Source organism: Gracilinanus agilis, chromosome 6, assembly GCF_016433145.1.
Source record: "Gracilinanus agilis isolate LMUSP501 chromosome 6, AgileGrace, whole genome shotgun sequence".
NCBI classification, from domain to species: domain Eukaryota; kingdom Metazoa; phylum Chordata; class Mammalia; order Didelphimorphia; family Didelphidae; genus Gracilinanus; species Gracilinanus agilis.
The window spans coordinates 125367253-125381422 of NC_058135.1; the positions used below are offsets into that span (position 1 = coordinate 125367253).

The 14170-nt window shown below is 38.0% G+C and overlaps 1 protein-coding gene across 2 annotated transcripts in view; it reads right to left on the reverse strand.

Moving 5' to 3' along the window:
- Positions 1 to 14170, reverse strand: part of EDNRA (endothelin receptor type A) — a 76142-nt gene that overhangs the window by 27994 nt on the left and 33978 nt on the right. The window contains exon 2 of one of the 2 annotated variants that reach the window (XM_044680842.1): positions 11320 to 11447. The exons of the other annotated variant lie outside the window; for it this stretch is intronic. Coding sequence (XP_044536777.1) covers positions 11320 to 11447 — 128 coding nt within the window. The remainder of the gene's footprint in view (positions 1 to 11319; positions 11448 to 14170) is intronic. 2 annotated transcript variants of the gene reach the window in all.

Sequence of the window (14170 nt, forward strand, 5' to 3'; positions counted from 1 at the left end):
AGTACCCACCTACTCTGTGCTAGGCACCAGAGCTTCAAAGGCAAAAATGGATTGTTCCTACCCAAGGAACTGGGTTCTCAAGAAATTTCCATCCTGCAGTGGAGCTGCTTTCTCATGGTGTAGTGGTGGAATGGGGGACACAAGTATAAAATGTCTACAAAGCAATTTACATGGGAGGCACAGGAAATTCCTAACAACTTGTGTCATCAGGAGAGTTCTTCTTTAGGACTGGATACTTGATTTGAACCTTAAAGATGGCGAAGGGCTCCAAGAAACAGAGAAGAGAGATAGCATTGCAGACACAGGGGACAAGTAGAAGATGGGATGCCAAAACTGGGGACCAGCAAGGTCAGTATGGATGGAAGCCAAAGCATGGAGGAGGATAATGTGGGGTCTGTCTGCAAATCAATCAATCGACAGGCAGTTAGAAGCTCAGGCTAATAGCAGACCTTGCTTGGGATGCTCCATAGATGGCAAAGGGATGAATTTCTGTTTTATGAAGTACCTGCTATACTAATCAATAGGGGGTAGAACATGTGTGTACATTAAAAATCTGTGGAATTATGTAGGCACTTTTTTAGATCACCTCAAACGGCGTTCTCCTAGTTCACCAAGCAAGGCTGTGTTTTCTTCACTAGATGTACGTTCTTAGGAAAGCTGTGGCAAAGGGTGACCTCTGAAACTGCAAAGCCTGGATAAGTGTGCTGACCGAGAGCATCATGACTTTAATTGTTCATAGATCAGCACAGATATATCTTGAACCCAGAGCACATAAAGCATAGTTTGCTGAAGAAAGGTTCAGAAATGATGGTTTCTAAAGAACAAGATCTTTATATATTTGGGTCGTAAACATAGTTGAAAAAAAAATCCAGGCTCTTTCAGCCTTAGGATAGTCGGAGCTTGTACTCTGGGCTTTCTTCAAGAACCTTAAAAACTCTGGAAAGTGGGAAATGCAAGAATGGATGAGTGAATGGAAAAAACCATCTATTAAGTACCTAATGTACTGGGTATTGCTGGGGCGGGGGTGGTGGGGTGGAAACCATAAGCAAGTGAGATGGTCTCTGAGCAAAGTGGGTAGGTAGGGGAACATTTGTGTTACATAAAAATCATTCTATGTAGAGATCTGTAGAAAGTTTCATTTATGTACAGTGAGAACTGTCTGTATATTAATCCTATCTTGGGGTAGCTAGATGGCTCAGTAGCTTGAGAGCCAGGACTGGGTTCAAATCTGGCCTCAGACACTTCCCAGTTGCATGACCCTGGGTAAGTCACTTAACCCCCATTGCCTAACCCTTACTGCTCTTCTGCCTTGGAGCCAATACACAGTATTGATTGATTCTAAGACAGAAGTTGAGGGTTTTTAAAAAAAAGGTCCTCTTCTGTTTATTGATTAGGTGTTATTGTCCTCGCTGTCCCCAAATAGTTAAATTATTCATTCACATTTTGGAGGACAGATATTGTCCAGTTTTTTCAAGCCAGTCTTGAATCAGAGAATATGTACACTATTTAGCTACTTAAGGATCCTAGTTTTTAGAGCTGGAAGGGACCTCAGAGATAATCTGGTGTAACCTCCTAAGAAACTGGGGCTCAAGGAATAACTTGATCTAAGTCCCACATGGATAATGTGAGGCAGGTAGGTGGCACAGTGGATAGAGTGATGGATCTGTACACATCTCAGACTCAGAATGACCAAAATATCACTCATTATCTCTTCTCTTTCATTTTCTTATTACATCAAGGACACTAGCATTCTTCTAGTCACCCAGGATCACAAGGCAGGTAGGTTGCTCATTGGCTCTGGAGTCAGGAAGACCCGAGTTCAAATTCAACCTCATACTAGCCATGTGACCTTAGGCAAATCATTTAATGTCTGTCTGCCCGCCTCAGTTTCTTCCTCTGTAAAATGGAGATAATAGCACCTACCTCCCAGGGTTATTGTGAGGATAAAATGAAATAATATTGCTAAAGCACTTGGTAAAACTTAAAGCATTTTACAAGTAGTAATAGTAGTAGTAGTAGTAGTAGTAGTAGTAGTAGTAGTAGTAGTAGTAGTAGTAGTAGTAGTAGTAATTGCAGCAGTAGCAGTAGTAGTAATAGGCAACAAAGTTGGACTATTAACTCATGTCTTTCAGATCCAGAATAGAGGATTATAGATCTAGGGCTAGAAAGGACCTCATGGGTCATCTAGTCCAATTGTCTCATTTTAGAGGAGAGGAAACTGAGACCCATGGAGATTAATTGACTCAATCAGGTTCACCTAGGTAGTAAACATCAGAGATGGGATTTGAACCAAAGTCCGCTTTCTTTAAAGCCAGTGTTCTTCACTATTTACCACATAGCTTTATGCTTTTGCTCTTTTTAAATAATAGGGATAATAAAACAATATATATATGTCCACATATGTATGTATTTCATATTTCCTTTAGGTCCAACAATTCCATATCACCATGTTTCTAAAGATCAATATTTTCCATGTTTTATGTGGCATAATTCCGCTGGGTATGTGTTCAGTGAATCTTTAAGATGTTTACTCAGTAAAGCACTTCCTCTCCAAGGGCTTGGACAAACAAAAGTAGGGAGAAAATGGGGAAGAAAAGTCATGAGTTTGGTTGTTCCTCTAGCTCCAGTCTAGCAGAAATAATAGTATTTAAAGCTGGAAGGGACCTGAATCATCTAGGCTAACCCACTCCTTTTATTAGTAAGGAAACCAGTCTCAAAAATGGAAAAATGACTCCCCCCACACACACACATTGTTGAGAAGCAGAGCTTTGAAGCCAGCTCTTTTGCCTCCAGATCTGGGCTCTTATATCTTCACTGCTTGCGCTCCTCCATTTTTATAAATCAGGAGTTCCAGGAAGGAGCCCTCTTGGTTTAGAACCAGGTTGAGTCTCTGAGAATCCCACAGGAAGTGGCGAACGATGTATGAATGATGAGTAGAAGAACTGACATCAGCCTTTTTGTTTGAGGCACATAAAATGAAGCTATTTCTTTGAACATCAGCAGTGTTTCTAGAGACCTAATTATATAATAATAGTAGTTAAGGCAGCTGCGTTTCGTCTCGGCTTTCCTCACTAGACAACATTTTATGGGAATTTGGATCAGCAGTCAGACTGCTTTTCTAGTATGAGCTCAGTCATTTAAAATTTTTTAAATGAGGCTGTTAAGTTGATGAAGACCAGGGTTGGATAAACCCTTGTTTAAAAGGAAACATCCTCATCATTTATGTTTTAAAAGTTTTTTGGGGGGTACCAGACCTATGATGTCATTGGTCTAAGGAACTTCCACTAAGGAGATTCCCTCTACCAATACAAATAATCACCTGCTCTGCAATTATTTCATCTTAGAAAATTGCCCGAGATGCTGAAAAATTAAGTGACTTGTCTAGGGTCACAAAGCCAGTATGTGTCAAAAGCAGGACTTAAAGTGAAATCTGTCTGACTTCAATGCTACCTCTCTTTCTACTATGCCAACCTGTCCTCTGGTGTTTTAAGTATTGTTTAATTAGTAGCAATTATCTGTTGTGCCCATTTTTTTAAACCCTTACCTTCTGTCTTGGAATCAATATTGTGTATTGGTTCCAAAGTAGAAGAGTGGTATGGGCTAGATGATGGGGGTTAAGTGACTTGTCCAGGGTTACCCAGCTAGGAATTGTCTGAGGCCAGATTTGAACCCAGGACCTCCTGTCTCTGGGCCTGACTCTCAATCCACTGAGTCAACTAGTTTGCCCCCAATCTGCCCATTTTTTTTTGAGGAAAGTCTCCCAAGAATATCTTTAGCCTTTAACAAATTCCTTTGACTAATAAAGACAGAGAGGAATGGCAAAGCATTTCCCAAAGATAACACCACATTTTCCAAAGTCCCTTCTTTAAATGTTTTCTTACATGATCAAGTGTGCTCTCTTATCTGACCAATAATTAATCTACAAAGTGCATAATAATCTCATGGGTGATAGAGGTAGAAGAAATTTTTTGGCTGAGGATTTTTTCTATCTTATGTCAATTCTGCTAACTTCATCTCCTGTGGTACAGTGAATAAGGAAGATCTGAGTTCAAATTCCTGCCTCAGATACTTGCTGTCATTGGAACTCTCTAAGCCTCAGTTTCCTTATCAGTAAAATGGTGTTAATAGCACCTATCTCCCAGGGTTGATATGAGGATAAAATGAGATACTATTTATAAAGTACTTTGCAGACCTTAAAGCACTACAAAGATGTTAGCCATTATTATCATTCATTCATTCAAGAGGCTTATATCTAGTAGCTCCTATTTGTGGGGCCTTATGCTAGGTTGGGATCCAAAAACAAAATGACAGTCTCTGAACTCATGAAGCTTCCATTCTACTGGAGGGAAACCATATTTTCACAGATAAGTAAATACAAATTTGAGAATGATTATAGAACCTTAACAAGCAGATAGAAATCTAAAGAAACTTCCTCTCCAGGAGAAGCTTCTGGAGAAGAAGAGGAAGCATCTGAGTGGAACTTGGAAGAAAATAGGGATTTTGAGTATCTAGTTGACATTTATGTGTTTCATTCCTTTTTCAGCATTCTGTTTAACATAAAAATTTGGTGTATTTATATATTCAGATCATGAGTATTTATATTATTTATAAACTACAACTGCCAGGTTATGAACCAAAGTGGAAATGAAAACTGATAAGAAGCAGTTTTTAAAGACAAAATGGAAAAAGGATGTGTTTGTACAAAAATACTTATAGCTGCTCTTTTTGTGGTAGTAAAGAATTAGAAATCAGGGGTATGCCCATCACTTGGGGAATGACTGAATTAGTTGTGATATAGGCTGTGATGGAATACTATTGTGCTATAAGAAATGACAAGCAAGATGATTTTAGAAAAAACCGGAAAGACTTATATGACCTGATGCAAAGTAAAATGAGCAGAACCAGAAGAATACCGTTCGCAGTAAGAGTAGTCTTGCACAATGATCAATTGTGAATGACTTAGCTATTCTCAGCAATACAATGAATCAAGTTAATTCTGAAGAACATTGTTAAGAAAGGCAACCACCTTCAAAGAAAGAACTGATGGAAGGACAACACAGATCGAAGCACATCCTTTATTTATTCATTTATTTATTCATTTGTTTATTTGTTTATCTATCTATCTATCTATCTATCTATCTATCTATCTATCTATCTATTCATTTATTTATTTATCTGTCTGTACATTTATTTATTTATTTAAACTCTTAACTTCTGTGCATTGGCTCCTAGGTGGAAGAGTGGTAAGGGTGGGCAATGGGGATCAAGTGACTTGCCCAGGGTCACACAGCTGGGAAGTGTCTGAGGCCGGATTTGAACCTAGGACTTCCCATCTCTAGGCCTGACTCTCAATCCACTGAGCTACCCAGCTGCCCCTGAGCACATCTTTAAAATATATTATTCTTGTATTTTTTTGGTCTGCATTTGTTTTTTCGATATGGCTAATATAAAACTATTTTTTATGACTTGTACATGTATAATACATATCAAATTGCCTTTTCAAGAGGGTTAGGGGAATGAGGAAGGGAGAGAGTTTAGAACTCAAAAAATATTAACAATTTTTGTTTGCTGTAATTGAGAGAAATAATAAAATAGAAACTAAATTTTAAAAAAGCAAGAAGACCTTTGGTCCTATAGAGTCTTCGTAACAAGACTGCTTCTTCCATAGGATTCTTCCTGTACTTTCTTCAAAAAAATAAATCTACTATTCTTATCCCCTCCTCTTAAAACAGTGATGGGCAAACTTTTTAAAGAGGGGTCCAAAGGAAAGGAAATGCTCATCTGTCAGTCTGTTTCTAAGGCAACTCTTTCAAAGTTTCATTATATTGTATCCTACTCATTATATTCATCAGATTGGGAATAATGTTGCAGGGCCAGATAGAACATTTCAGCCGGCTGCATCTGGCTGGAGGGCCATAGTTTGCCCATCACTGCCTTAAAACACAAAATGATCCTGAGTGGAAATATTTAATTGGAGTTCTCTAATTCCCTTTGTTCTTTCCAGGGGGTACATGAGGTAGTTATTGGAAAGAGTCCTAAATTTGGAGTCAGAAAATCCAGATTCAAATCCTGGCCGTCACTGACCATGTATATGAGATCTTGGAGGAAGTCGATTGATCTCTTTTGATTTAAAATTTTTTTTTATCTGTAAAATGAGGACTTTGATTGGATGACCTCTGAGGCTCCTTCCTGGACAAAAGCCCTGGATCCCAAATGTTGAGAATGATAATAATGAAATTTAAATCTGGAACTTATATACAATTTCTATACCCATCTCTTAGGAATTTTCACTTTTTTTTTTAAACCACAGATAAAATTCAACCCTGGTTGAGACATAGCAAATGTCACAGGCCACCAAAATTCTGCACTATAAAATTCTTTCTTGAGGACTTTTCATAGGTTATAATTCGCTTTCACTTGTAAAGCTAAAAGCTTTGAGTTTTCTGTGTTTCAAATACTACAGAAGGATTTACAATGGATTCCCAAAGCTTCCTTACTTATCCCAGGTCTTATCATGGCAGGATGATGATAAAATCTTTTTAAGATCAGATTCATCCAAATAATGATCCAGAGCAGACAATATCTCATCTCTAGGAATTAACTGATAATAATTCTTGTTCTAGTATGAAAGCTTTTAAGGTAAAAAAATATCAATACAGTATTTCAAGATTTTAAACCCTAGAGTTGATTGGAACACACAATGGGCTGAAAGCCAGAAGGCCAATGTTTAAGAGCTTCTGATTCTTGTCTATGTGATTGGAAAAATTACTATAGATCTATGAACAGTTTCCTCATCTGTAAAATGGGGACAATAAATAAGATTATTTATTGCTAGTCTTATTGGTGTTGTTTGAGCAAAGTGACCTATAAACCTCAGAGTTTTATGTAAATGTGAGCTATTACAACACTGGTCGGAATATTGAAATGAAATCTAGAGGAGCAGAAAAGAAAATGGAGACAGCTTATTCCTTCAAAAAAATTTCCCAGGTTGAGACAGTTTTCCAGAAAGAGTAGAATATAAAGATGATTTGATTTACTTATCTAAAATTAGAAATACATTCCAATAGAATGGATTTTGGAAAACTGTTTATATGCAAAATGGTTTCTGATGCTTTTTCTTATGTATATCATGAGCTGGTTGGAAATAAGTTTCTTTTTTAACTTTTCTCTTAAAAAAAATTGAAATCCCTTTCCTTCTGTCTTAGAATCAATATTGTGCATTGGTTCCAAGGCAAAAAAAAAAAAGTGGTAAGGGTTAGGCAATGGGGGTTAAGTGCTTTGCCCAGAGTCACACGGCTAGGATGGATCTGAGGTCAGATTTGAACCCAGGACCTCCTGTCTCTAAGTCTGGCACTCTACCCCCCTGAGCTACCTAGATGTCCCCTTAGAGATAATTTAATCCAATTTACTCATTTGACAGTTTACTATTTATTCACTACTTAGATAGTTTTGTGATTAAAGTAGTTCTCCATCCATTTTAGGAGTGAAGATGTGCCATATCTTTGCTATCTCAGTAGCTCCAATGGGCATGGCTAAAATGGGGCTTGGAGGAGCCTTAGGGTCTCTGTTTTTCTTTTTTTTTTTTCTTCTGGGTATGAGATCACCAAGACTACAGAAGAACAGTAGTCTCAAACTCTAATAGAAATGAAGGATCTCAGAGATCACTTAGAAAACCACAAGTTAACATGATCTATGCTGTACTGTATTTTGTTTGTTTTGTTACAGTTATATTTTATTCTCCTTTGAGGAGATTTTATAGGGATCTGACCCTTCTGGAGATGAATCTCACTCAGGTGCTGTGTAGACAGATAACAGACACAATGCAGTATAGTGGTCAGATTTCAGGATATGCCACTAGCTCTGTGACCTTGAGTTTATTGTTATGTTTATAGTGTTATACGTTTATTGTTATGATTATATCATTATTAATAGAGGATCCAAAACACATAATAGAAGATATAATTCTACATTATAATTATTATTTTGAACAACTTTGCCTGGATGTCTGGTAACTATGGAACAAGCAATCATTAAAAAATAAAGTCTGCTATTATAAACATGAGGTTATATATTCAGTTTATAATACAAAAATATAGTTTGATAGCAGTCCGGCTGTTAGGTCAATTTTCATTTCTATTGGTGTGGCAAACAGATAGTTCACTGTCCTTTCTAAGTAATATAGAATATAGGACAAACTTGTCTAAGGAGAGGCTCAGGGAGTAGGAATGGTCTGATAATCTGAAATACATTTATATTGAGTTTTAAATTCTGGAAGAGTCCCTATCAATTGCATCCCACCATTTATTCAACAGCCATTTAATGAAGGGTTAACTCTGTGCTGAACACCATTCTAGGCTCTGTGGGATCTGGGAGAAATAGGATCATTGGTGGCATGATCTGTGCTCATACAGAGCTTGTAGGGGTGGCCACCAGATCTGAATGCCCTCCTGAAATAAGGTTCTTATTGATCCTTGCAGATGCCATTCTAGGTCTGGTCACCAAGCCATTGCTTCCCCGCTGTCAGGAATGCATTCCCTCTTCACCTCCAACTCTCAGAATCCATCATTTCCTTCCAAATTCAGCTCCTGTGCCAACTTAAGAATAGGACCTTTTCTAGTTTTCTCTGGCTAATAGTGTTTCTCGTCCCACCCCCCTCTCAATGTTCTAGGGATAGTTTTCATAATCTTTGCATTTACTGTTTTTTTAAATTATATTTTTTTAAATTTTGTATATTTTCCCATAGTTACATGTTTCATGTTCTTTCCCTCTCCCCTAATACCCCCTAACCCCCCTTAGCCGACACACAATTCCACTGGGTTTTACATGTATCATTGATTAAGACCTAATTCCATACATTTACTGTTTTTTGAGGGGGTGAGGGACACTTGATTTCTCTCCATAGAGAATAAGAGTTTCAATGAGGAAGAACAGTGGATAGGGTGCTGGACCTGAGTTCAAATTAGACCTCAGGTACTTGCTAGCTGGTTAACCCATGGCAAGCCATTTAGCCTCTGTTTGCCTCGATTTCCTCACTTGTAAAATGGGAATAATAATAGTATCTTCCTCTCAGAGTCGTGGTGATCAAATGAGATGCCGATTTTAAGTGCTCCGTATAGCATCTGGTATATAGTAAAAGCTATGTAAGTGTCAGATTTTTATTAGTACTATGATAATTATTGTCTTTGCATCTTAACATTTAACACATTGCTTGTAATGTAGTAATCGCTTAAGCCATGATTGCTGATTGAATTAGAGTTGGAAGGGACCACAGAGGTCATCTAGTCCAATTCTCTGATTTTATAGATGAGGAAATTGTGATCTATAGTAGGGAAGTGACTCGTCCATGGTCATAGAGGTTGTGAACAGCTGATTGTGGGTCTTTTCCCTCCAAATTCAGCATTCTTTCCATAGTGCTATGCTATTTCTCTAGTGGCTGGGTAGCTAGGGTGCACAGTAGTTGTGTTCTGCTCCTAGAGTAAGGAAGATTCATCTTCCTGAGTTCAAATCTGGCCTCAGACACTTCCTAGCCCTGGGCAAGTCACTTCACCCTGTTTGCCCCAGTTCCTCTTCTGTAAAATGAGTTGGAGAAGGAAAGGCAAACCATTCCAGTATCTTTGCCAAGAAAACCCCAAATAGAGTCACAGAAAGTCGGACGTGACTGAAAAAGGATTCAATAAAAATGTCAACAATAAGTGACATACTTGTGTAATGTATCATTTAAAGATTTCTTAGCATTTTGGAAATCAATTTGACAGTACGGACTAGTCACCAATTAAGCAATTTTGTAGGCAATCACTTGACATTTTACTGAACATGACCCAGGATCAAAATGAATCATACCCAGTTCCTGTCTGATCTCATAATACTTTACCTCCTTTATTTTTGCCTTTTTAAACAAAAAAGATTGGCCATAGGGCTTCATTACTTTGGAGGGAATTCATATCAATGCACTTCACAATTTTTCTGCAAATTTTAGCCTTAGAGAATAGCCTGGTTCAGTAGTTATGATACAGTCTGAATCTGTTAGAAGTGGGACTTGGTGACTTGGCCTTAACATGAAACTGGTTCTTTATTCTTTTTTTTTAAACCCTTAAATTCTGTCTTAAGAGTGGTGGAAGAGTGGTAGTGAGGGCGAGGAAGTGTCTGAAGTCATATTTGAACCCAGGACCTCCCTTCTCTAGGTCTGGCTCTCCACCCATGGAATCACCTAACTCTTCCCTGGTTCTCTATTCTTTACACTATGATGCTTCTCTGTTTTTCCTGTGTCTGATCAAAAGGTAAAGAAGCTCCATCAGGGTTATCAAATTCAGAATTAAGTATTTGGGGAGATTTTGACAGGCATCTCCCAGGAGTCTCTTTTGGAAGCTTGAGAACCATGTACTGGATCTTTGAGAACCTGAACTGGCAATCTTTGTCTTGTTTCTTTATTTTCTCTAATAACTAAAACTAAAACCACATACAGGTATTAGAGGGATGTTTTTCTGTTTTTTTGGAGGCTGGGATACAATTCCTCAAAACAGGCAAAAGGAATGTGCCTTTTTGGACATGGTAGACTTGCTGGAGTACCTTAAATAATGGTATGGTCAGTGATATACTAGTAAAATATTTGATAGCTGGCTCCAGGAAAAATAAAAGTACCCACAATCTACTGTTATATTTAATTTGCATTATCAAAAATTTTCCCATCATTTCAAAACAACAAATAAAACAATAAGTCAAACCTTGATTTATAATATTTGCTGATTTCTGAGGTATAAATGCAGACACTGAAAATTTAACAATCAGCTCTCATAAAATGGTATCAATTGGCTCTTGCACACCCCTGGCTTGGCTATGATTGATTTAACTAAACTCACTCAGAGGCTGCCTGAATCTAGAAGGGATAGAAATCAATTAATATTTCCTCTCATTCTAGAAAATCCAAATTGCTTCTAGATAACTGTCTAGGCTTACTCTAGGAGTCTAATTCTCAAAACTAAAATTGTATTCTCTAATTCACCTTGCTAATCTTGACAGCGAGATGGCACAGTGGATAGCCAGGCCTCAAGTCAGGAAGACCTGAGTTCAAATTCAGCCTTAGACACTATATGACCCTGAGCAAGTCATTTAAACCCTGTTTGCCTCAGTTTCTTCATCGGTAAGATGAAATAAAATTGGAGAAGGAAATGGCAAATGTCTCTAGTATCTTTGCCAAAGAAATCTCAAATGGGATATCAAAGTGTCAGACGTGACTGAAACGACTGAACCCAAACAACAACAATCTTTGAGAAAAAAATAAAGAATTCCTCAAGTACAAAGCAAAGGAAAGAAACGCAGTACCTGTCCACACTGAGAGCACAGAGATTGAGGACCGTGATCCCGACTGAAGCCTTCTGCAAGAAGGGAAACAGCTTGCAGAGAAAGACTCCGAACTCATTCTGCTCGAAAGGCCAACGCTGAGCTAGGAGCTAAAGAAAGGAGGGACAATGATTAGAACTAGAATAGGTCAGACTTTCGTGACCACCAAGAGGCATGGGGCTTAGGAGCAGGGACTCTGCAGAGAGCTAGGTATGTTGAATGTGAGTGTGGCTAAGGCTAGCAAGCTTTTGGTGCTCTCTGATCAATTAAAAAAAAATAAATTTTCCTCCTTATATCCTTCACCCACTGAAAAGAAAGAAGGAAGCAAGAAATAAATCTAAAATTCTTGTGTCATAGAATGCTTTTGCTTCACAAACTCAGTCAAGTCAAATAAAGTCTTGAGGAACTTACCTGAGGTCTGGAGGCAGAGGGTGGAGGATGAATTTGGGGAAGAAGAGTGCCAGTTGGTAGCTTCCTAACTTTTTATTTTTAAAGTCAATTTATTTTTAAGCAATGTTTATTCTCTCTCCCTTCCAATTTCCTTTCTGAAATAGTACAATTAATTCCATACTGTTCCCCCAACAACGACAACCCAAATGCCCGACACAATGAGTACACACAGTCCGGCAAAACAAATCCTCACATTTGCCATGTCTGTGTTGTTTTCTATTTTAAGTAATTATTCCTTCTAGGTAGGGACTAAACTCAGTTGCTTATTCCTGCTAAAATAATATATGGGCTTTCAGTTGCCCCTAAATGTTGGCTCAATGGCTGTGCTTTAGTCTGGTGTTGGGTGGTCACTATTCCTTCTTCTGGAAATGAGTGTATTTTGTGAATAATGAAAAAGATAGGACTTTTGCTCAGCATTTTGTTTGGTGACTGTATTAAAACTTATAACACGGAATGAGAATCACCATGAAAGTTATTATAATGGAAACAAACTCTTATTTACATTTAGTAACTTTGGCAATGAGACGCAGGTTCTGATCTTTCTGTTTACCATCTTATATTCTGTGAGGGAGGCAGTCAAGGCTGTCACTTTCTTAGGAGGGATAAGGAGGAGGAGGTGATAATTTCAGCTAAGAAGGCACGATTCACAAATCACGATGCTTTATCTCAACTTCAGACTTCCTGGTGCATGGAGCGATTTTTGTTCCATCTCACACCATGATCCCGAGTTATCACTTTCTGTGCTGGATCATAAAACCACCAGGGATCACATGGGTTTGGAATAAGACCTCCATTTGCTCATCGTGTATGAGGACATGGCCAGTTCTGCTTTTGGCTTTGTATCTAGAGTGTATCATATTACCATGCACATAGTAGGTATTTATTAATAATAGTAATGATGTCAATGTTTAATATTAATGAATGTTTGTTGAGTCGAGCCTCAGCATTTTGAGAACTGTCTAATCTATTCAATAGTTGTTTTCTTTTATATATTTTTTCTACCCCAAACTCTATCTGACTCCATTTCAGAGTTATCGCTTTTATTTTTCCTTTCCTTATCCTACTAAGAGAGGACATATTTTTTTCTACTTCAGATTAGAAAATGGACTTACAGAACATTGTAAAGGGCTATCTACATGTCAACTCTTGCTATTATTACAGTCACAATACCCTAGACACTCAGTCTCAATTCCTCTACAAATAACCTTTAGCTATTTTTCATCCACCCTCTCCACCCCAAACAATTCTCTCCAGTAAGAACTGATTCAGCTAGGCATCTTTGTATCCTGCTTTCCACTTTACTCTCCTTCCCCCATACCTTAGGGGGAAAAAAGGGTTCTATTTCCTGTCCCTTAGAGCCCCAGTGACCCTATGCAGACAGAGAGGGACCCCTCTACAAATTCTTCTTCAGCAGGATCCAGGCCCATCTCTGACTTCTTATTTATTTCTCCAAGTATAATCCAACTAACTCAGTTTCTAGTTCTTCAGCTCTAGTGTATGTGCAGAAACTTAAGATCTCCATATAAAACTTCATGACCACAGAGCTTTTTAGGAAAGAGGGTACTGGTAATGCCTACTTTCCGTAGAGACTGCAAGTAATTAATGCTCTAAGGAGAATCCCTTGCTAATGGCTGGTTGTCAAAGATGTGGGCAAGTAGAGACACCTACAAAGCACTCCTCCAGGAATGACTCACATCTTTGCAAAGAAAAGGAAACTTTAAAATTATTTTTGTAGCATGACAATGCTTGTTTTCTTTTCTTTTTTTAAAACTGAATAGGGGGCAGCTGGGTAGCTCAGTGGAGTGAGAGTCAGGCCTAGAGACAGGAGGTCCTAGGTTCAAACCCGGCCTCAGCCACTTCACAGTTGTGTGACCCTGGGCAGGTCACTTGACCCCCATTGCCCACCCTTACCACTCTTCCACCTATGAGACAATACACCAAAGTACAAGGGTTTAAAAAAAAACTGAATAGGAGTTTCTTTTCAAAGATTTCCTTGAGTGTAATACAAAGTGTATTGGGGATACAGAATGAAGTGAGAAAAATCAGGAGAGAAATTAATATTATGATACCAATGTTATGAAAATGCACAATTTTGAAAGATGAAAGAACTTAAGCAATGCAATGATCCATCATGTTTCTAGAAGAGAAATGATGAAGAATGCCACCGCTGTCTTGACAGAGAGGTGACTAATGTGCAGAATAAAGCAAGCCTTTTAAGAAGTAGCTTATTATGGTAATTTGTTTTACTTGATTACATTTATTTGTTATGAGTTTTTTCTTTTTTTTTTTCCCTTTCAGAGCAGGAGTGAAGTGGGAGAGAAAAAAAATGAATGCTTGATTAATTACAAATATAATTAAAATGATGTCTTGAGATTATTAGGAA